At 44.6% G+C, this 20,623-nt stretch overlaps 1 protein-coding gene across 5 annotated transcripts in view; it reads left to right on the top strand.

The window, feature by feature from the left end:
- Positions 1-20,623, top strand: part of sik3 (SIK family kinase 3) — a 32,178-nt gene that overhangs the window by 1,005 nt on the left and 10,550 nt on the right. For 2 of the 5 annotated variants that reach the window (XM_047161499.2, XM_047161500.2), the window contains exons 2-15: positions 7,593-7,709; positions 7,865-7,928; positions 8,120-8,281; positions 8,698-8,822; positions 8,993-9,116; positions 10,599-10,717; positions 11,110-11,220; positions 12,432-12,581; positions 13,074-13,145; positions 13,237-13,346; positions 13,474-13,627; positions 13,768-13,920; positions 14,316-14,389; positions 15,866-15,991. In XM_047161499.2, the coding sequence (XP_047017455.2) occupies positions 7,593-7,709; positions 7,865-7,928; positions 8,120-8,281; positions 8,698-8,822; positions 8,993-9,116; positions 10,599-10,717; positions 11,110-11,220; positions 12,432-12,581; positions 13,074-13,145; positions 13,237-13,346; positions 13,474-13,627; positions 13,768-13,920; positions 14,316-14,389; positions 15,866-15,991 (1,661 nt within the window). The remainder of the gene's footprint in view (positions 1-7,592; positions 7,710-7,864; positions 7,929-8,119; positions 8,282-8,697; positions 8,823-8,992; positions 9,117-10,598; positions 10,718-11,109; positions 11,221-12,431; positions 12,582-13,073; positions 13,146-13,236; positions 13,347-13,473; positions 13,628-13,767; positions 13,921-14,315; positions 14,390-15,865; positions 15,992-20,623) is intronic. The other 3 variants (XM_017490645.3, XM_047161501.2, XM_017490647.3) reach the window with 3 other exon arrangements.

Below are 20,623 nucleotides of genomic sequence, written 5' to 3'. Positions count from 1 at the left end.
GCTGAAGTTGTGTAATCGGGCTCGAGGAGCACATATTTCAGCAAATAAATATGTTTAGAGTTGAATTTCTATGTGAGATCGGATTATATTTCAGAATTGTGGAGATTTGAAAAGCAGTACACGTTTAACATGTCAGTTATAGCAAATAAATAAATCAATCCATTCTGCTTTCTTTAACAGTACACCTTACTAAGTGTTAGGAGTACTGCTGATGTGAAATCATGGCTCTGCTGATGTAGGAGTGTGTGTGTGTGTGTGTGTGTGTGTACTTGTCTGTACACTGCACCAAAAGCATTTGTCTCACCATTTAATGATGAGATTGTTATCCTGTGTGATCTCCTTGTGTCACTGTGTATCTCCTCTCCCTTTTTTTTTCTCCCCCTTTTCTTTTTTTTTCTTCTTCCTGCGTGTACGTATTTTGCATAGCGTGGGCGTCTGGTGGGCAGACATGAAGCTTGCACGGTCCGTGCTAAGAAAGATCAGCGCATCTGAGGGATCACCGCTGTGAAAACAGCTGATTCGTGCAACTCGTGTTTTTTCTCTCGTCGATCCTGCAATGGTGCGGTTCCGAGGGATCACCGGCGCCGGCCGACGTTCACACGGACGAACGAAGGCGGACGCTCGCTTTCCACGGAGACGTGGATCCAACGACGAGCGACATTTCAGTTCAGATTATTATGTTTTCAGTCCTGTGCAAGTGCAGTTACGACGCCATAAAGCGACAAATCCGAACCGTCGTCTCGATTGCTTTGTGTGTGTGTGGTGCGACGTTTCTTCAGCTCCCCACTCACAACTTTAGTTCCTACCCGTGGTTAGTTTTCTTTTGCTGTCTGTCTGGAAGAAAATCTTGTGTGTTTTCATTTTATGCTGCCTCATTTAATCTCTCATTAAACGTGTATAGAGATTATGAAGAGTTGGTTCTCCGTCAGGTTCTTCTTTTTGTTCTGCTCTTCGTGTGGTTTCTGTCAGGTTCTGCTCTTCCTTTTGTCTGTCGGATTCTGCTCTTTATTTTGCTCTTCGTTTGGTCTTGGTTCTGCTCCCTGTTTGGTCTCGGTCATCATCTTCTGCTCATATGATTTTTGTTAGGTTCCGCTCTTCGTTTGGTCTGCGTCAGGTCCTGCTTTTTGTTTTGCTCTTCTTTTGGTCTCCGTCAGATTCTTGTTGCTCTTCTTTTGGTTTCATCTCTTCTCGCACTCTTGCTCTCAACCAAAATGAACATTAAGTAAATATCTAAAGAATATAAACCTCAATTCCGGTTGTTTTCAGATCTGCCTGTATTTAGTAACCCAAGGTGGTCATGTGGATTTTTTTTTAATAAGCTTCTGTTTGATCAGACTCTCTTGATTCCTTTCCATTCGGAGGAGAGAAGTTTGCGTACTATTGTTTTTCAAAATTGCACTCCTATAAAATCAATCAAAATAGAAAAAAATTACAGAATAGTGCCACATAATTGGGGATAAGGGATTGTTTAGAAGCAGATCTGTGTGTATATTTGTGTGTGTATATATACAGTGTTCTTACACTCGACCCAGTTACCTGAGTATGCAAGCAGGACCAATTCTGGGTGTGTTTGGGAGGTGTTTTTGTTTCGTCATTGAAGAATTACTTCTGAACTGTGGCTTGATTGCGGTATTCCACACGCCAGGCGCCGGGTTCATCCGTTATTTTCCTTTGGTACCAACGCTTAAGCGCTGAAGAGCAGTGCTTTTTGAATTCTTTAAGTAGAATTGTGCAGGAGGACCTGAGATCGAGGGGGGGGGTGCTTTCCATGCAGACATTTTGGCCGTGTTCCCATCACGATCCTCGTTAAAACCAAACTAGATGATATATGCAAACAATTGAGTTGTGTCCATTTGAGTTTGAATTCCAACTTTGCTCCGATATGGCAGTAAGCGGTCCCTCTATTCCGCTGAGCATAACGACCAATCGCAGGACTTGAAGCGTTTTGAAGAGGTTCTCTGGAGACCGCTCCGAACTCTCTGGGACAAATTCCAGCCAAGTCTGGAAGGAAGCTCAGTCGTGAAAACGACCTCGCTGTCTGGTGCAACAAGCGCCGTTGGACCACACGAATGGTCATGATTACAGAGTGTCTGGAAAATGAAAGCTTCACTGAATTTACCTGGAACGACGTCACCTGAGGATGTATTTATAAAAAATTTTGCAGCTGCACTGATGGGTTTTGCTGAACAGTAGGGCTAATTTCTGGTCTTTGGGGTCACCAGGAATGATCAGGGTTTGTTCTCAATGTTTGTAATGGTTTTAAATGAAAGGGTGCGCTGGTGTTTCTGAGTCTCTGAGACAAATGATTCATCAGCTTATTTTACAACCCTTTTAAGCGTCAATTTGTGTTGTGTTAATTGAGCCAAGTGGGGAAAATATATTTTATACCAAACATAGTATCATAAACCAGCTTCAGAGATTCAAAGCTCAGCGAACGGTTTATAGCATCCGTTCAAAATCCGTCCACGTGCGGTGACAACACACAATCAGTAATGCATCCTACTGAGATGTTGTCTTGTTCTGTCCCTTTCAGGACCGGCTTGTAATCCGCAGAGATGGGCTGAGGCATGTCATGTGACGTCATCACACCGCCAACACGCGTTCAGCCGAAGCTCTTTTCGATTCACGAGTAACGCTAAAAGGTCACATTTCGTCGCTGCGAAACAACTTCACGTAATTGCGATTTCTGCAGAATACATAAAAGCACTAAAACCTCTGCAATACTGCATAGCAAATTTTGGAGAGAAAAAAAAACAACAAAAGCAAGCATTTTCGCTCGCCAGCAGCGATCACAAAAAAAAACCCCTGTGAAATCCTGTACAGACGCTAATTAACGATAATGAAAGAAAAAAAACACTTAGCCTAACCTCAACTAAGCTTACTGAGATTTGTTGATCACTGTCTATTTAAAAAATTAAATAAATCACCTAACCTTGTCGTATCGCCTACTTTTCAGTGTGAAAGAGTATAGGTGTATACCGCCTGCTTGCATTCGGTTGATTCAGAATAATTCAGCGTGTCCTGTTTTCATTTGTTTGCTCTAATAGCACTTAAAGACTGGGCTTAGTCTGTGCGCAAACAATACTGCAGCGCCACAGGGCTTTAGCTACGGAGCATCGAGTTCATTCACTTTCACCTATAATATGTGTTCTGTATTCTCTAGGTTGCGTAACTGTGCGTCCCACACACAGACGCACAGACACGGGCAGCTTTGCTGCATCTGAAAGCGAACAGATTCTTGGGATTTCCATCCGAGTGATACGGAAACCAAAGGAGGAAAAAAAAATCCACGTCGGGATTTTATCTCAACATCCCACCGAACGTTAAAGAGACACACGTGTTTCGCACTTCTCTTTTAATACCCGACTCGTTCCTTCCAAAGTCCTCGCTAATAACATCTCAATAACACCTTGCATAACGGCTAGCAGTTTCCACCGTGCCTGTTCCCGCTCAGTCTGGTTCTCCGCAGAAGCAGACGGAGACGTCACGTACTCGTTTAGACAGTCTAATCTCCACCAAATCCTGCACGTCTGCACGCCCTCTGTGAAGGTGCTACACAGTTCATCTTATCTCTGCGGTTAAATTTATTACAGCACTATAAGCCATAACTGCCCCCGAATCCCCAAGTGACCCAGGAAATCTGTAGGAGTTTTCTTTTTTTCCCCTCTTCCTTCAAACCACTGATCTTTTTTTTTTTTCCTTTTCTTTTTTCCCCTTTGTGGTGTAATTTCAAGGCAGATTAGATCAGGTGACGTGAAAAACGAATCCTAATTGAAAACTTTTTGCCTTGAAAGCTGAATTCGGACACTATTTGTTGTGCGTGAGTTTATTCCGTCTTTTAACTACTATTACTTTTTGTGGATTTTTTGTATTTTATTATTATTATTTTTTAAAATACAGTTCTCTTTGAAACTATTGGATCGGCAAGGCCGATTGATTCGTTTATGCTACACACCAAAGACATCTGGGTTTGAGATCAAAAGACGGAAACGAAACGAGGCAAGAGTTTAGGATTTCCGCTTTTATTTCCTGGTATTTACATCTAGACGTCTGAAACAACATAGAACCTTTTGAATCGGACCACCCGATTTGTAGGCGAGTAAAAGTATAGGAACGGAAAAGTCTAGAAGTAAAGAACACTTTATTTGGTCGCGTATCCCCCGGATCAAGCCTGCGACTGAATCACCAAATTGTTGGTTTCTTTATTGTGTTTCTTTTCCAGGATTTTACTGCAGCCTTTTTTAAGTTGTTGTTTGTTTCAGGGAGTTTCTCCTTTCAGTCTCCTCTTCAGGAGGTGAAATGCTGCCCAGTTGGATTAAAGTCTGGTGCTGGACTTGGCCAGTCTAAAACTTCTGGATCGTTGTCTTGCTGCATGATGAAGTTCCTCCTGATTAATTTGGATGCTGGCTCTGTAAACTGGCAGATAAAATGTTCCTGCAAACTTCTGCAGTCGTTCTGCTGCTCCCATCATGAGTTCCATCATCAATAAAGATCAGTGAGAATGTTCCAGAAGCATCCGTGCAAGCCCAAGCCATGACACTACCTCCACCACGTTTCACAGATTTGCTTGTATGTATTCATTCATGAGCAGATCCTTTCTTTCTCCACACTTTGGCCTTTCCATCACTTTGATAAAGGTTAATCTTGGTTACAGAACTTTTGTGGATCATCTCCACTTTCTGATTCGTACTGCTGATGAGTGGTTTGCATCTTGTAGTGTGGCCTCTATATTCCTGCTCTCGAAGTCTTCTTCAAACTGTGTATTGTGAGACCTTCACCCCTGCTCTGTGGAGGTTGTTGGTGATGTCACTGACTCTTGTTTTTGGGTTTTTCTTCACAGCTCTCACAATGTTTGTCATCAGCTGAGCATTGTTTTCCTTGGCCGACCCATTCGACGTCTGTTGCTGTTTCAGGACATTCCATATTGATGTATTGGCTATACCCAATGTTTGTGCAATGCGTCTGATTGACTTTCACTCTTTTCTCAGATTCAAAATGGCTCACTTTTCTCCCATAGACAGCTCTCTGATCTTCACGTTGGTTTATCCTTTTTAACAACAAATGCAGTCTTCACAGGTGAAACTGAAGACTAAAACCTAAAAAAGAGTAGAAGTTCAGAACTATTTATTGTTCAGTCAGTCTAACAGCATATTCGTGTATTGATCTCAAACCCAAATGTCTTCAATCTGCAGCAAAAACCAAATGAATTGGCCTTGCCGCGTGTATAGATAGTTCCAGTCGTTTCGGAGGAGAATGTGCATTCACAGCCGCAAGTAATAAGAATTCATCTTATTGAGCTCTTATTACTGCCATACATCCTTAGAAACCTTTACGATGAGGAAATTAAAGAAAGCAGTATGTTTATAAACGGAAAACCGCAGTATTGTTTTTGGGAACATGGGGCTAACTGGGCAAAACGCACACATACACACACATACAGAGCATAGCACCTGTTACAACGTTAGTATCAGCCTCATTCTGTGACCTGTCAGTGGGTCTGCACTCACGACTGACTTTACACGCATGTGAATAACACACTGGAAACTGGGTATGTCATCACGGACTCTGAACACACGCACGCACGCACAGACGAGCTCTCACTGAGGCACTCTGTCTGTGTTCTGTTAGGAGTGTGTGATTTTATGGGATCGGTTTTTGCATAACGTTGCTGTTTTCATCTAACATCCTGGATTTTGTGTGTGTGTGTGTGAGAGAGAGTCACCGATACACTACTAATTACATGTCCTCGCCCCCTTACACTCACTCATCATGCATTTCCATCAGCTGCTGTTCTTCTGAACATTCTGACAAGACGTCATCACAGACGTGCAGTTCCACAGAAAACGGAACACACACACACACACGGGTGGACACACTCATCATTTATTCCATCAGTCTGTTATCACACATTTTCTAGATCCACACGCCAAACTCTAAAGCACAGACACGAACATCTATGGCAGTCCCGGGGAAGCCCGTGTGTGTGTGTGTGTGTGTGTGTCGCCCACTTGCACCATCGGGGGTGTTCGAATGCTAGCATGTCCAGATGGTACTACCCTGTGTGTGCTGCCCACTTGTGTTTACGTGATGTTAAAACGAGCTCTGCTTAGTTGGCAATAGTAGTAGTAGTAGTAGTAGTAGTAATAATAATAACAATAATAGCTGCATGCAGCGATCAAGGGGCCAAGCACTTTGTGACAGAGGAAGACCACAAGGTACTGGGACTATCAGCGAAACGTTTTTGAGTTGGTATCAAGATGCAGTTATCTATCTAGGAGAAGTCAACGAAGGTATAACAGCAGAAAATCCAAAATGACAGTTATGGAGATTTAACATCGCGGTATCTGGCGGACTCGGCATGACCGAAAGATTCGGAGGAACATGGAATCACTTTTCTATGACGTTGTGCTGCATAGTAGTTATTGTAAACGTACATCCAACTCTGCCTCGTCCACCTTTGGTCATTGGCCCCTAATTAATAAGAGTAATAGTAAGAAGAAGAAGACTAGTAATCCATGTGGAGGTTTAAATTGTAGCTAAAAGTGTGCATGTATTTGAAGTTCTTATTAGTTACACAATATTAACGATAGTATCCGAAATCGCAGATAGAGTCCAACTGTCAAGTTGGACGATTTAAATGTTGGAAAAACGTGTCTGTAGCTTTAAGATCGACAAAAATACATTGTTGGATTTCTTAATGCGTTTCCTTTTAGCTTGTTTTGTATCCCACTTGTTGACGATGGGGAAACTGTACTCTGTATTTAATAGCCCTCTGTCTGACATCTGAGCAGAGCAACAAAACATCAGCTTATCTTAGCTCGTCTTGCTGCCAAACAGATAAAGCTATGAATGGCTTCGCTCGCAAAAGGGCTTAAAATGAAGAAAACGGAAACATGTCATACTGCAAACGATCTCACAAGCCTAATAAACGTTCTTAAAATAGTACTTAATGAAGATTTAATGCCTCGGTGCTAACCAGTCAGAGTCAGTTAGCTAACTAGCCAGCCAAAAATACTGGGAGAGAAAAAAACCAGAATAAAAACTAGCATTGGGTTCAGCCTCAACGATTCAACGTATATAGTCCTTTTGGACAGTATTATAGGAACGATACGAATCGTTATGTCAGTTGAACTCGTGTGAGGTTTCACTTTTTCGTTGCATCACATTCCTTTTAAATTAATCTTTTAATTTAGTTTCCACGACAACAGTTTGATGTGACTGATTGTTTAACGTTGGAAACAGGAACACGGTGGTATTACGGAAAACCGCGATACCCGATCTTATGTCGGGAATCTAACTTTCTTTTATTTTCTTTTACTTGCCTTTTTCCCCGCTTTATCACACATTCCACCTCTACCGCGTGCTATGCTGGTGTGTTTGTGTCCAGATGTTTGTCCTACAAGCGATGTGATGATATCAGCGCCACTACTGGATGCGTGCCAGCGTCATCGCCCACCTGTAGTGGCTTAAAATACCACAGGAGAACACGCACACGTGCTTTTGAGGCGATCCTGCAGATTCGTAGTGTTGGGAGAATTGAACTTAATGTAATCTGTACACTCTCTCTTTCGCTGTCTTTCTCCGTGTCTCAGGTGGCGATTAAAATCGTGGACAAGACGCAGCTGGATGACGACAATCTGAAGAAGATCTTCAGGGAGGTGCAGATCATGAAAATGCTGCGACACCCGCACATCATTCGCCTCTACCAGGTTCCTAATCTCTCGTCCCATTGGTCCACCACAGGATAAAAATAAAGCTTTCAGAAGGGAATATTGATGTGAAATTGAACTTGGATAGAATGAGGGAGGAAAAAGGAGTCCAAAGTTAAACAGATTAAACTCTGTGTGTGTTTTCTCCACTCCAGGTGATGGAGACAGAGAGGATGATTTATTTAGTAACTGAATACGCCAGTGGTGGAGAGATTTTTGGTGAGTGTCCCAGTCTCTGTGGCTTCATCCCAAACAGAACACTACTGTTCTGTGGATAGCTTGTACACTACCTATGTAGCTTACTGTTTTAGGACACAGCCAGAGGCCCGTGGTTGATAAACGCTTAGATAACTGGCAAGTCAGAATGAGCTCCTTGGCATTGAAGATGTTTTTGTGGTGTGTGTGATCAGATCACCTGGTGGCTCATGGGCGCATGGCGGAGAAAGACGCGCGGCGAAAGTTCAAACAGATCGTGGCAGCTGTCCACTTCTGTCACTGCAGAAACATCGTCCACCGAGACCTGAAGGCCGAGAACCTGCTGCTGGACCACAACCTTAACATCAAAATCGCAGGTCGGAGAAAAAGGGGTGGGGCAACACGGGTGGAACGATGAAGGGGCATGAAGATTCCAGATCAGTCAGACAGGCAGAAGGGGACGATCAGAGACAGAAAAACAATAAGACGGGCAGATTGGGGTGTACAGAAAAACAGATGGGGAGAGAGAGACAAATGGGGAGACAGACAGATGCGGGACAGAAAGACAGTTAGACAAATAGACAGAAGTGTACAAAAATAACCCCAAAGATAGCGCAAGACAGATGGGCGTGGAGAGAGACGGGCGGAGGAACAGAGAGGAATGTAACAATGACCTTTAAGAGGAATGACAAGAATTAACTACACAAAACAAGTACCTATAAACTTATATCAGTCCCTCTTCTCTCTCTCTCTCTGTTTCTTTCTCTCTCTCTCTTTCTTTCTCTCTTTATAGACTTTGGCTTCAGTAATCTGTTCTCTCGGGGACAGTTGTTAAAGACATGGTGTGGAAGTCCTCCATACGCTGCTCCAGAACTGTTCGAGGGCAAAGAATATGACGGGCCCAAAGTGGACATCTGGGTAGAACACACACACGCGCACACACAGACACCCTACCATACGCTACCAAACAATTAGCTTGAGCACAACAGCATTTGATGATGATGTGAGGTAGCTTTGTTTTGATTGGTCACCTGACTGAATCTTGTGTGTGTTTGCGCATGTGTGCGCGCATGTATGTGTGTGTACAGAGCTTAGGTGTGGTGTTGTATGTGCTTGTGTGCGGCGCTCTCCCGTTCGACGGCAGCACCCTGCAGAACCTTCGTGCCCGTGTTCTCAGCGGCAAGTTCCGCATCCCGTTCTTCATGTCCACAGGTACACACTTTCAGTTCTGATATTCACCATGTAAAAGTCCAAATGTTTGTATTAGAGGCTTTTCTTAGCATTTTACCTAGAAACCTGAGGTAAACATTGATATTCCTGACAGTTTTCTTTCATATCCACCATCACTGTGCCTTTTCATTGCTCTTATAATCGTTCAAGCTAACTAATATTGTTATTTTTTGGTTGTAACGAGCACTTTACCAACATATTTGAGGTAAATGTTGATATTCCTGACACTTTTGTTTCATTTTCACCGTCTTCTTTGTCATTATAAACAGTTTGGCTACGTATTAGCTAACTAAAATTGTAATTTCAGTCATATGGAGACTTTTCCTAACAATTTAACAATACATCTGAGGTAAATGTTGACACTTTTGGCTAATTTCCATGGCCACTGTGCCTTTACGTTGCTCTTAAATAACTTAATGGCTAAGTTTCAGCTAGCTAAAATTATTTTGGTGTGATGAAGTCTTTTGTTAGCATTTTACTAAGAAATCTGAGGTAAACATTGATATTCCTGTTAATTTGATCTCATTCCTGTTATCACTTAAATGATTAGCAAGCTGAAACTTAGCCATTAAAGTGGATATTTTGGTAATATTGGGGCTTTTTATAAGAATTTACATCTGAGGAAAATGTTGTCCGTCATCCCCCAATTTCCATTGCCATTGTGCCTTTACATTGTCCTCGAATGACTAAATGGCTATGTCATCTTGGGGAAAAAAAAAAAGTCTCGTTTTTTGTTTTTTTGGATTTTCCACCTTTGACTATGTAAACTGTCCTACCTTCATTATGAAATGAAAAAAACACTTTAACTAGTCAGAAACTCTGGCTTTTGTAATACTTTTTGAAACGCCGACTTGTAAAATGATGACCTATTGATTACTTTTACTGGAACCCAAAGCTGATTTTGTGAAAATCCGATCAAGTGAAATGATTGATCATGAACCTCCGAACTAAATTTCATGAGCGAATCTTTGCGTACATCTTTGTTTATCTGTGGTCAGCTGTGACAGGTGAATTTGCATCGTTGACCAGTAGCACAGCTGCTTGGTCTCTGAAACAGTGATACTTCATCTTACAGCACAGACGTTTCAATATGGAGGAAGCACTAATTTTGTAGATTCCTATGTAATACTTACTGACTAATCTGACTCCAAGTGACTCCATAATAGAGAGTCTTACTCCATGTATTGGATGCCATTACTGTCGTTTCTTTGTATGTTTTAATTTGAAAAAAAAAAATTGTTTATGTAGTATTAGTTTACGTAGTATTGTTAATATGTAGTATTGCCCCTAAATACGTTATTAGCCTTAAATTAATTCAGGAAAATTAAATTGCACGTTAGCCACAACTAAAAAGCTAATTCAAGGCTGACTTGCTAGTGTGGCTGCAACTTGGTCTTACTCTTGGCTCTGATATTATGTGTGTGTGTGTGTGTGTGTGTGTGTGTGTGTGTGTGTGTGATCCAGACTGCGAGTATCTAATCAGGCATATGTTAGTATTGGAGCCGAGCCGCAGGCTCACCATGGAGCAGATCTGCAAGAACAAATGGATGAGACAGGGAGACCCAGACCCCGACTTCGACAGGGTGAGGCACGCACACACATACATGTTATAGAGCTGTGTTTAAAAGATATTTTGACTTTTTATATTAGGCAGTGAAACTTTTTGTGCTTGTGTCACATACAATCTTAAAATTCTTGCCAGATATTTAGCAAGATTTTACATTCTTATGTGTTATAGGACCACGTAAACATCCTTTCTGTTTACTCTACATGCTCATTGTACTACATTCAGGGACTCGGGTTATATAGCTGAAAAAGTTAGGCAATTCAATTGAGTAGTAGAAGTGGGTTTTTTTTTCTTTTTTCCATATACGTAAAAATATTAGATACTGTTATGTTATATAATATGAAAATGTGAAAAATGTTTGACCAGTGAAATACATAGCGCGTGTGTGTGTGTGTGTGTGTGTGTTAGTTGATAGCCGAGTGTGAGCAGGTGAAGACCGAGAGGGAGACAGCGCTGATTAACGAGCAGGTTCTCATGGCCATGTCCGACATGGGACTGGACCGAGAGCGCACTTTACAGGTAAACATATCCACACATACACAGATAGTAGAAATCATTATAGAGCTGATTTGCCGTTTCAAATTAAAACGCCCAAAAAATGTTCATAGAAAGTTTAAGATGTCAAACCAAAGCTGGCGGCTGTGTAGGATGGAAATTTGCCATGAAATAAATGTTGCCCCACATTCAGCTTGTTTCTATAGAGTCTGTGCATGTGCTTCCCATTTTAGTTCCACAGTAATTATTTTGGTGTGTAGTGTATGTTGTATTTGTCTTCCATCATCACAGCTACAGATGATCGTTCAGTTGCTCTGTATGTGCGCCGCTAGTACTGGTGCATGTGGTCCGACGTTTCTTCAGTTCCCCACTCTCAAATTTTTTTTCCCAACCTGCAGTTAGTTCCCCTTTACTGTTTGACTAAAGAGAAAAAAGAAGAAATAATGTGTGCATATACTTTGTTTGATTCTTCTTTTGATCTTCAGTGAAGTTCCTGGAATTTTTCAAAAAATTATTTATTTATTTATTTTTTTTTCAACGTCATACACCTTCCTCCATCATGTCATATACGACCTCATTAGGAAGAAAAATGAAGCTTGGAAAGAAGTAGTAGCAGGGATCGTTAGTGCCTCTGGTGAGAGTATGTAGCCAGTACGGTCTGCTTATTTTTGTTAATCTGGCAATGAAGCAGAGCACATCATGTATACAGCTTCTGTAGTTTCTCATCTAAATTCTGTGTGGAAAAAACAAAACAAAAACAGAACTAAGAAAGTTGGACTGTGTATGCCCACAAGAGATTGAGTGTCATGAGTGACTTTCTTGTGTGAAAAATGGACTTATTCTGTAGCTAACTTTGAGCTCGGCTCATGGCTAAGTCACCCACTGTCCAGCACACCACATCTTATGCTTAAAAGATACTTACAGTCAATGCTTTGCTGTTGCCATGGTTACAGAGATATTTCTGATTTGTTGCATTCAAGGACTGGGGCTTTTGTTTTCATTTCTAAACTGATTATATGGCTTAAACAGTTGCTTAAGTGTTGGGTGTCTTGTAAAGTTTATATACACAATCACTAATAATTAAATTAACTACGGCCATCAGGGATAATATTGTACTTCCAGATCTTTCATGTTCACCTCTTGACACTGTACATACTATCCACATAGTTACTGTACATCTCTCTCTCTCTCTTCCCCCCTCTCTCTCTCTCTCTTTCTTTGTGTGTGCTCCTTAGTCACTGCACACAGATGCGTATGATCACTACAGCGCCATCTACAGTCTGCTTTTGGACAGACTCAAGAGGCACAAAACCCTGCGCGTGGCTCCGCCCGCTACCCCTCGCCCCATCGGCTACCCCCTCAACGCTGTGCAGGTGCGCTCCATGGTGCGACATCAGACCTAATGGATAGTTTCAAGAGCCAGTCTTATGAATATTCATTTTTACAAGGCTGCCTCATAAATATTCAAATTTATCCTCTTGAAATGAATATTTATGACGCCCTCAAAGCAGCTTTTGATCTCAGTTTGAGCTGCATCTTGTGTAGTGCAACAGAATTAAAATGTTTTATTGTTATTATTATTATTATTATTATTATTAAACAACTAATGACAGGAACAGAAATCCTAGACATCAAGATTAAGGCGATGCTGTGAATGTGCCCATATTCTGTTACGCAGTAAATTGGGGGCTCTTTTAACTCAAGCAAAGCCCCAGAACACTTGTTCTGATATTAGACTACTGTTTTAATGTTTTCATTTCTAAGAAATTAGGAGCTTTGGAACAGCTGGGGCAGTCTTTATGTTGGGAGAATTGAGATGAAGTGATTTCAGTGTAAAAGTTTTAGTCGCAAACACTCCCTCTGTCTTCTTATTTCAGGATCAAGCTAACACCGTTAGCATGACCGTGCCTCATGTCCAGCTCATAAATCCCGAGAACCAGATTGTGGAGGTGAGTGTTTCTGCGTCCGAAACCTCCTCCAGTAACACATCATGAAAACACATTTAACTATCTGTGTTTGTGTGTGTGTGCGCATGCGCAGCCTGACGGAACGATGGCGTTGGATAGTGATGAAGGGGAGGAGCCGAGTCCAGAAGCAATGGCGCGATATCTGTCTATGAGACGCCACACTGTTGGCGTGCCGGACCCCAGGTATACACACTGTGTGTGTGTGTGTGTGTGTGTGTGTGTGTGTAATTTTTTTATTGCATGTATGGATAGGTAGCATTGAACAGCAGATCATGTGATAAGTGTATTGATCTAGATGTGTGTGTCCCAGGACTGAGATGATGCAGGAGGAGCTGAAGTTACCTCCAGGGTTTGTGCGTGCCCCTCCTCAGGCTCCATTCCCCCAGCTGCCCCCCACCATCACACACACACCTACCTTCATGCCCACCCAGAGCCTGCAACCCACACAGCAGCTCGAGTACAAGGTAACACATGCCTTTGTGTGTGTGTGTATGTGCAACTTATTTTAACCATTTGTGATGTATAAAATGCTATTTTTCTTCATCTGCCTCCTTTTTTCTGGCTATCTGTGTGTGTGTGTGTGTGTGTGTGTGTGTGTGTATAGGAGCAGTCCCTCCTTCAGCCCCCAACTCTGCAGTTGTTGAATGGGATGGGTCCGCTGGGTCGCAGGGCCTCAGACGGAGGCGCAAACATCCAGCTTCACGCACAGCAGATGCTCAAGAGGCCACGCGGCCAGTCACCGCTCGTCACCAGCCCTGTGAGTGTGTGTTTGTGTCACCCCACATATACAGCCCCAAATCCTAATCCATTACCACAAATAGTTTTTATATGACAAAACAATTGAATATTACAATTCTAGCCACATGCATATTTATTTGTCAAATGAATATTCACAAGGAGAGAAACATCAAAGTGCACTCTGCACCTGCTCAGTATTAAGTGCATGTTAGGGTTTGAATTTGTCCATGATAGGTTCAGAATTTTGTGTGTATTAAAGTTTTCCCCGTGTGGAGTGTATAAAACAAACAAAGGATATACTGTAATAATTCGATCGTTTAAAAAAAATTGACTACAGGCAGTAAGTTTCATGTAGAGTATCGTGTTGGTATCTTATCAGAGAAATGCAATTTCTTAAAAAAAAAAATTCTCCAGCATCCGATTCCAGCCGTCGCTCCCGTGGATGAGGAGGGGTCAGACGGAGAGCCGGACCCAGAGGCAGTGCAGAGGTGAGCTTGTGTGTGTGAGAGAAATGATCGGCTTGTTGCTCCAGATCTCTTCCTGCAAATCTGCTTGCTGGGACCCAATTCACTAGAAAAAATATTTAAATTTACATATTAAATAACAGTTATTTAAGTTATTTAAGAGTAGGGAAATTTTAGGTTGTTGGATATTTACATTTCAGAATGATTTTATTTTAGGTGAATTTTAGAAGAAAAAAAAATCACTAGAATTTGGTTGTTTTAATTATTTAATGAAACAGAATTCATTTTTCTCTGTGTGGTTGGTGAATTTTAAGAATGATTTTAGGTTTAATAATGATTTTTGAATTAATTAAACTACTAAAACAGTGTTGAATCTTGTCCTAAAAGCTCTGAAGGAAGAATCTGGATTCTTTGGGCTCGAGCGTAAAAAAAAAAATTTACTCACCCAGAATTACTTTATTTCCACAGCTTTAGAACATTCAGGACCCATATTACACACGGCAAACACAATTCCACACGGCACAACTTTCAAAATATTAATTTACTGCACTAATAATGCTCACTGATGCAGCCTTTGTAATATGTCACTTCTTGTTCTTTAAAAAAAATAAAGATTCTGTACCTGACTTGCGCGCACACAAAAAAAAAAAACAAGCCGTGTGCTGATGATTAGTTGTACCGTGATATTTACTACAACCAGTCCTGTTATCTTGGCCATGTCAATATCCCTGCTAATATCCGATTCTGTTCTTGTCCTCTGTGGAATTCTGTATTCCAGAAGAAAGATGGAGGACAGAATGTGTTTTTATATGTAGAACGGAATACCGTTAATTTGTTTTCAGGATATGAAAATGTAATATCGGCACACGGCTGCGCACAAATTTTCATACACAAATTGAAAGTGGTGAAGTGTGGACATACACAGGCTATGTGTAGGATTGTTTGTGTGTGTGTCGTAGTGTTTAGGAGCTGTGTGTGTGTGTGCCCTTGTGGCTTACAGCGCTTCTCTGCTGCTTGTGTGTGTGTGTGTGTGTGTGTGTGTGTGTGTGTGTGTGTGTGTGTGTGTGTGTGTGTGTTTTGGTGTGTGGGAGCTGCTCGCTGTGCTGGGTGTCGTCGGGTGCAGGGTGCGTACTAAAGGCTGCAGCACTGCTTTCTGCCACTGGGGGCACCATTCCCTTCGCTATCCCTCTTCCCCCACCCTTTCTTTCTCTCTCTCTTTCTCATCCCTAATCCTAATGAGTTTGGGCTTGTCATAAAATCTAATTTCAAAATTCTAAATTCTCCAAAAATCTCTGTTGCTAAAACCAAACAAACAAAAGAACCGGCTTCGCTTCTGACTAAGCTTTGCATAATGTTAATAGCATTGAGCATCCGAAACAAAACGCAAAGGACACATCCTGTCTTCAAATTGGACCTGTCAGAGAGGCGGACAATCAGAGAGCTGATTCGTGCTGCTTCCTGTCTTTGACCCGCCCCCTCCCCTTCACTCCCACGGCACAGGTACTTGGCGAACAGCTCCAAGCGACACACAACGCACAACGCAGCGAGCTCGAGCTACACCTCCACTGAGCTCTCAAACGACATTCAGAGAGCACGCACAAGGGGCTGGACCCCCGAGCACTCACGGTGAGAGAACACACACTCTCACGCACACACGCAGACACACACACACAACAGCATTTAAGCGACTCACAGTGGGAGTGTGTTAGGGCTTTGGACTGAGAGCGTGAGTAAGATGCATGTCTTTTGGTTTGACCTTTGTCCTTTGCCTGACCTCTGGTGTGAACTCCAGCTCCAGTCTCTCTCTCACACACACACACACACACACTGTGTGACTCTGTCTGTGTGTGTGGGGCTCACACTGGACATGGATGACCCGAGTGCTGCATGACCTGCATGACGTTATTGTTATGACCTTATTATGACTTATCACTGTGCCATTGTCACTTAGTACAGTAAATACCCCAAAGACTGATTTATTATAGTTGGATAGTCTAGGATTACAAATCTGTTTTGTCTAGTCAACTAATTAACAAGTCTGAAACACTGATTTCTTAATCTAGGGTAAAAAATATTGTCATTTGTCAAATGAGTGGATTTAGGCTAAGGTATCGACCAGGTTTGGGGCAGAATTGAAGCACCTAAGGGTAACTAATCAAGCTTAGTTTATGAAGGGTAATTAACTCTAGGGTAATTAATCAAGCTATCTAGGGTAACTGATCGAGCAGTCTGGGGTAACTGATTGAGCGAGCTAGGGTAATCGAACAAGCAGTCTTGGATAACTGATCGAGCGGTCTGGGCTAAGTGATCGAGCAGGTTAGGGTAACTGACCAAGTGGTCTGTGGTAACTGATTGAGCAGTGTACAGTAACTGATCGAGCAGGCTAGGGTAACAGATTGAGCTGACTAGGGTAACTGATCGAGCCGTCTGGAGTAATGTGGTGTAGGGTAACTGGTCGAGCGGGCTAGTGTTGCTGATCGAGCGGGCTAGGGTAACTGATCAAGCCGTCTATAGTAATTTGGTGTAGGGTAACTGATCAAGCCGTCTGGAGTAAAGTGGTGTAGGGTAGCTGATCAAGCGGGCTAGGGTAACTGATCCCGCGGGCAAGGGTAGCTGATCGAGCGGGCTGGGGTAATTGATCGAGCTGTCTGGAGTAACGCGGTGTAGGGTAACTGATCGAGCGGGCTAGGATAGCTGATCGAGCCGTCTGGAGTAACGTGGTATAGGGTAACTGATCGAGCTGTCTGGAGTAACGTGGTGTAGGGTAACTGATTGAGCCATCTGGAGTAACGGGTAGGGTAGTTGAACGAGTGGTTTGGGGTAGCTGATCGAGCGGGTTAGGGTAGCTGATCGAGCGGGCTATAGTAATGTGGTGTAGGGTAACTGATCAAGCCGTCTGGAGTAACGTGATGTAGGGTAACTGGTTGAACGGGCTAGTGTTGCTGATCGAGCAGGCTAGGCTAACTGATCAAGCCGTCTATAGTAATGTGGTGTAGGGTTACTGATTAAGCCGTCTGGAGTAACGTGGTGTAGGGTAACTGATCGAGTGGGCTAGGGTAACTGATTGAGCGGGTCGGTGTAGGGTAACTGATCGAGCCATCTGGAGTAACGTGGTGTAGGGTAACTGGTCGAGTGGGTTAGGGTAGCTGATCCCGCGGGCAAGGGTAGCTGATCGAGCGGGCTGGGGTAACTGATCGGGCTGTCTGTAATAACGTGGTGTAGGGTAACTGGTCGAGCGGGCTAGGGTAGCTGATCCCGCGGGCAAGGATAGCTGATCGAGCGGGCTGGGGTAGCTGATCGAGCCGTCTGGGGTGACTGATCGAGTAGGCTAGGGTGACTGATTGAGCGGTTTGGGGTGACTGATTTTGCCATGTAGGGTGAATGATCGAGCAGGTTAGGGTGACTGATTGAGCGGTTTGGGGTGACTGATTTTGCCATGTAGGGTGAATGATCGAGCAGGTTAGGGTGACTGATCAAGCCGTCTGGTGTAATGTGGTGTAGGGTAACTGATCAAGCCGTCTGGAGTATTAATCGAGTAAGCTAGGGTAACCGATCGAGGCGGCGTAGGGTACCTGATCAAGCGGTCTGGGGTAACTGATCAAGCAGGCTAGGGTAACCGACCGAGCGGTGCAAGGGTAATCAACCGAGCGGTGTAGGGTAACAGATCGAGTGGTGTAGGGTAACTGATCGAGCGGTGTGGGGATGACCGGCCGAGCAGTGTAGGGTAACCGACCGAGCCGGCTGAGGTGACTGACCGAGCGTTCTGGAGTAACGCGGCGTCGGGTAACTGATCGAACCGGCGTAGGGTAACTGATTGAGGTGGCATAGGGTAACTGATCGTGTGGTGTAGGGTGACAGATGGAGCAGGCTAGGGTAACTGATCGAGCTGTCTGGAGTAACGCGGTGTCGGGTAACTGATTGAGCGGGTCGATGTAGGGTAATTGATCGAGCCGTCTGGAGTAATGTGGTGTAGGGTAACTGATCGAGCCATCTGGAGTAATGTGGTGTAGGGTAACTGATCGAGCCGTCTGGAGTAATGTGGTGTAGGGTGGCTGATCGAGCGGGCTAGGGTGGCTGATCGAGTGGGCTGGGATGGCTGATCGAGCTGTCTGGAGTAACGCAGTGTAGGGTAACTGAACATGCCGTCTGGAGTAATGTGGTGTAGGGTAGCTGATCGAGCGGGCTAGGGTGGCTGATCGAGCGGGCTGGGGTGGCTGATTGAGTGGGCTGGGGTAGCTGATGGAGCCATCTGGGGTAACTGATGGAGCCGTCTGGAGTAACGCGGTGTAGGGTAACTGATCGAGCGGTCTGGGGTGACTGATCGAGCGGGCTGGGGTGGCTGATTGAGTGGGCTGGGGTAGCTGATGGAGCCGTCTGGAGTAACGCGGTGTAGGGTAACTGATCGAGCGGGCTAGGGTATGTGATCGAGCGGGCTAGGGTAGCTGATGGAGCCATCTGGGGTAACTGATGGAGCCGTCTGGAGTAACGCGGTGTAGGGTAACTGATCGAGCGGTCTGGGGTGACTGATCGAGCAGGCTGGGGTGGCTGATTGAGTGGGCTGGGGTAGCTGATGGAGCCGTCTGGAGTAACGCGGTGTAGGGTAACTGATCGAGCGGTCTGGGGTGACTGATCGAGCAGTCTGGGGTGACTGATTTTGCCGTGTAGGGTGGCTGATCGAGCGGGCTAGGGTAGCTGATCGAGTGGGCTGGGGTAGCTGATCGAGCCGTCTGGGGTGACTGATCGAGCAGGCTAGGGTGACTGATCGAGCGGTATGGGGTGACTGATTGAGCGGTTTGGGGTGACTGATTTTGCCATGTAGGGTAAATGATCGAGCAGGTTAGGGTGACTGATCAAGCCGTCTGGTGTAATGTGGTGTAGGGTAACCGATCAAGCCGTCTGGAGTATTAATCGAGTAAGCTAGGGTAACCGATCGAGCCGGCGTAGGGTACCTGATCAAGCGGTCTGGGGTAACTGATCAAGCAGGCTAGGGTAACCGACCGAGCGGTGCAAGGGTAATCAACCGAGCGGTGTAGGGTAACAGATCGAGTGGTGTAGGGTAACTGATCGAGCGGTGTGGGGTAACCGACCGAGCCGGCTGAGGTGACTGACCGAGCGTTCTGGAGTAACGCGGCGTCGGGTAACTGATCGAACCGGCGTAGGGTAACTGATTGAGGTGGCATAGGGTAACTGATCGTGCGGTGTAGGGTGACAGATGGAGCAGGCTAGGGTAACTGATCGAGCTGTCTGGAGTAACGCGGTGTCGGGTAACTGATTGAGCGGGTCGATGTAGTGTAATTGATCGAGCCGTCTGGAGTACTGTGGTGTAGGGTAACTGATCGAGCCGTCTGAAGTAATGTGGTGTAGGGTAACTGATCGAGCCGTCTGGAGTAATGTGGTGTAGGGTGGCTGATCGAGCGGGCTGGGGTGGCTGATTGAGTGGGCTGGGGTAGCTGATCGAGCCATCTGGAGTAACGCAGTGTAGGTTAACTGATCGAGCGGGCTAGGGTATGTGATCGAGCGGACTAGGGTAGCTGATGGAGCCATCTGGGGTAACTGATGGAGCCGTCTGGAGTAACGCGGTGTAGGGTAACTGATCGAGCGGTCTGGGGTGACTGATCGGTTAGGGTGACTGATCAAGCCGTCTGGTGTAATGTGGTGTAGGGTAAACCGATCAAGCCGTCTGGAGTATTAATCGAGTAAGCTAGGGTAACCGATCGAGCCGGCGTAGGGTACCTGATCAAGCGGTCTGGGGTAACTGATCAAGCAGGCTAGGGTAATTAACCGAGCGGTGTAGGGTAACAGATCCAGTGGTGTAGGGTAACAGATCGAGTGGTGTAGGGTAACTGATCGAGCGGTGTGGGGATGACCGGCCGAGCAGTGTAGGGTAACCGACCGAGCCGACTGAGGTGACTGACCGAGCGTTCTGGAGTAACGCGGCGTCGGGTAACTGATCGAACCGGCGTAGGGTAACTGATTGAGGTGGCATAGGGTAACTGATCGTGTGGTGTAGGGTGACAGATGGAGCAGGCTAGGGTAACTGATCGAGCTGTCTGGAGTAACGCGGTGTCGGGTAACTGATTGAGCGGGTCGATGTAGGGTAATTGATCGAGCCGTCTGGAGTAATGTGGTGTAGGGTAACTGATCGAGCCATCTGGAGTAATGTGGTGTAGGGTAACTGATCGAGCCGTCTGGAGTAATGTGGTGTAGGGTGGCTGATCGAGCGGGCTAGGGTGGCTGATCGAGTGGGCTGGGATGGCT

This window comes from Ictalurus punctatus, chromosome 17, assembly GCF_001660625.3.
Source record: "Ictalurus punctatus breed USDA103 chromosome 17, Coco_2.0, whole genome shotgun sequence".
Classification (NCBI taxonomy): domain Eukaryota; kingdom Metazoa; phylum Chordata; class Actinopteri; order Siluriformes; family Ictaluridae; genus Ictalurus; species Ictalurus punctatus.
Note: the sequence above shows the minus strand (reverse complement) of the source record. Positions and strands in the feature narration are given on the sequence as shown.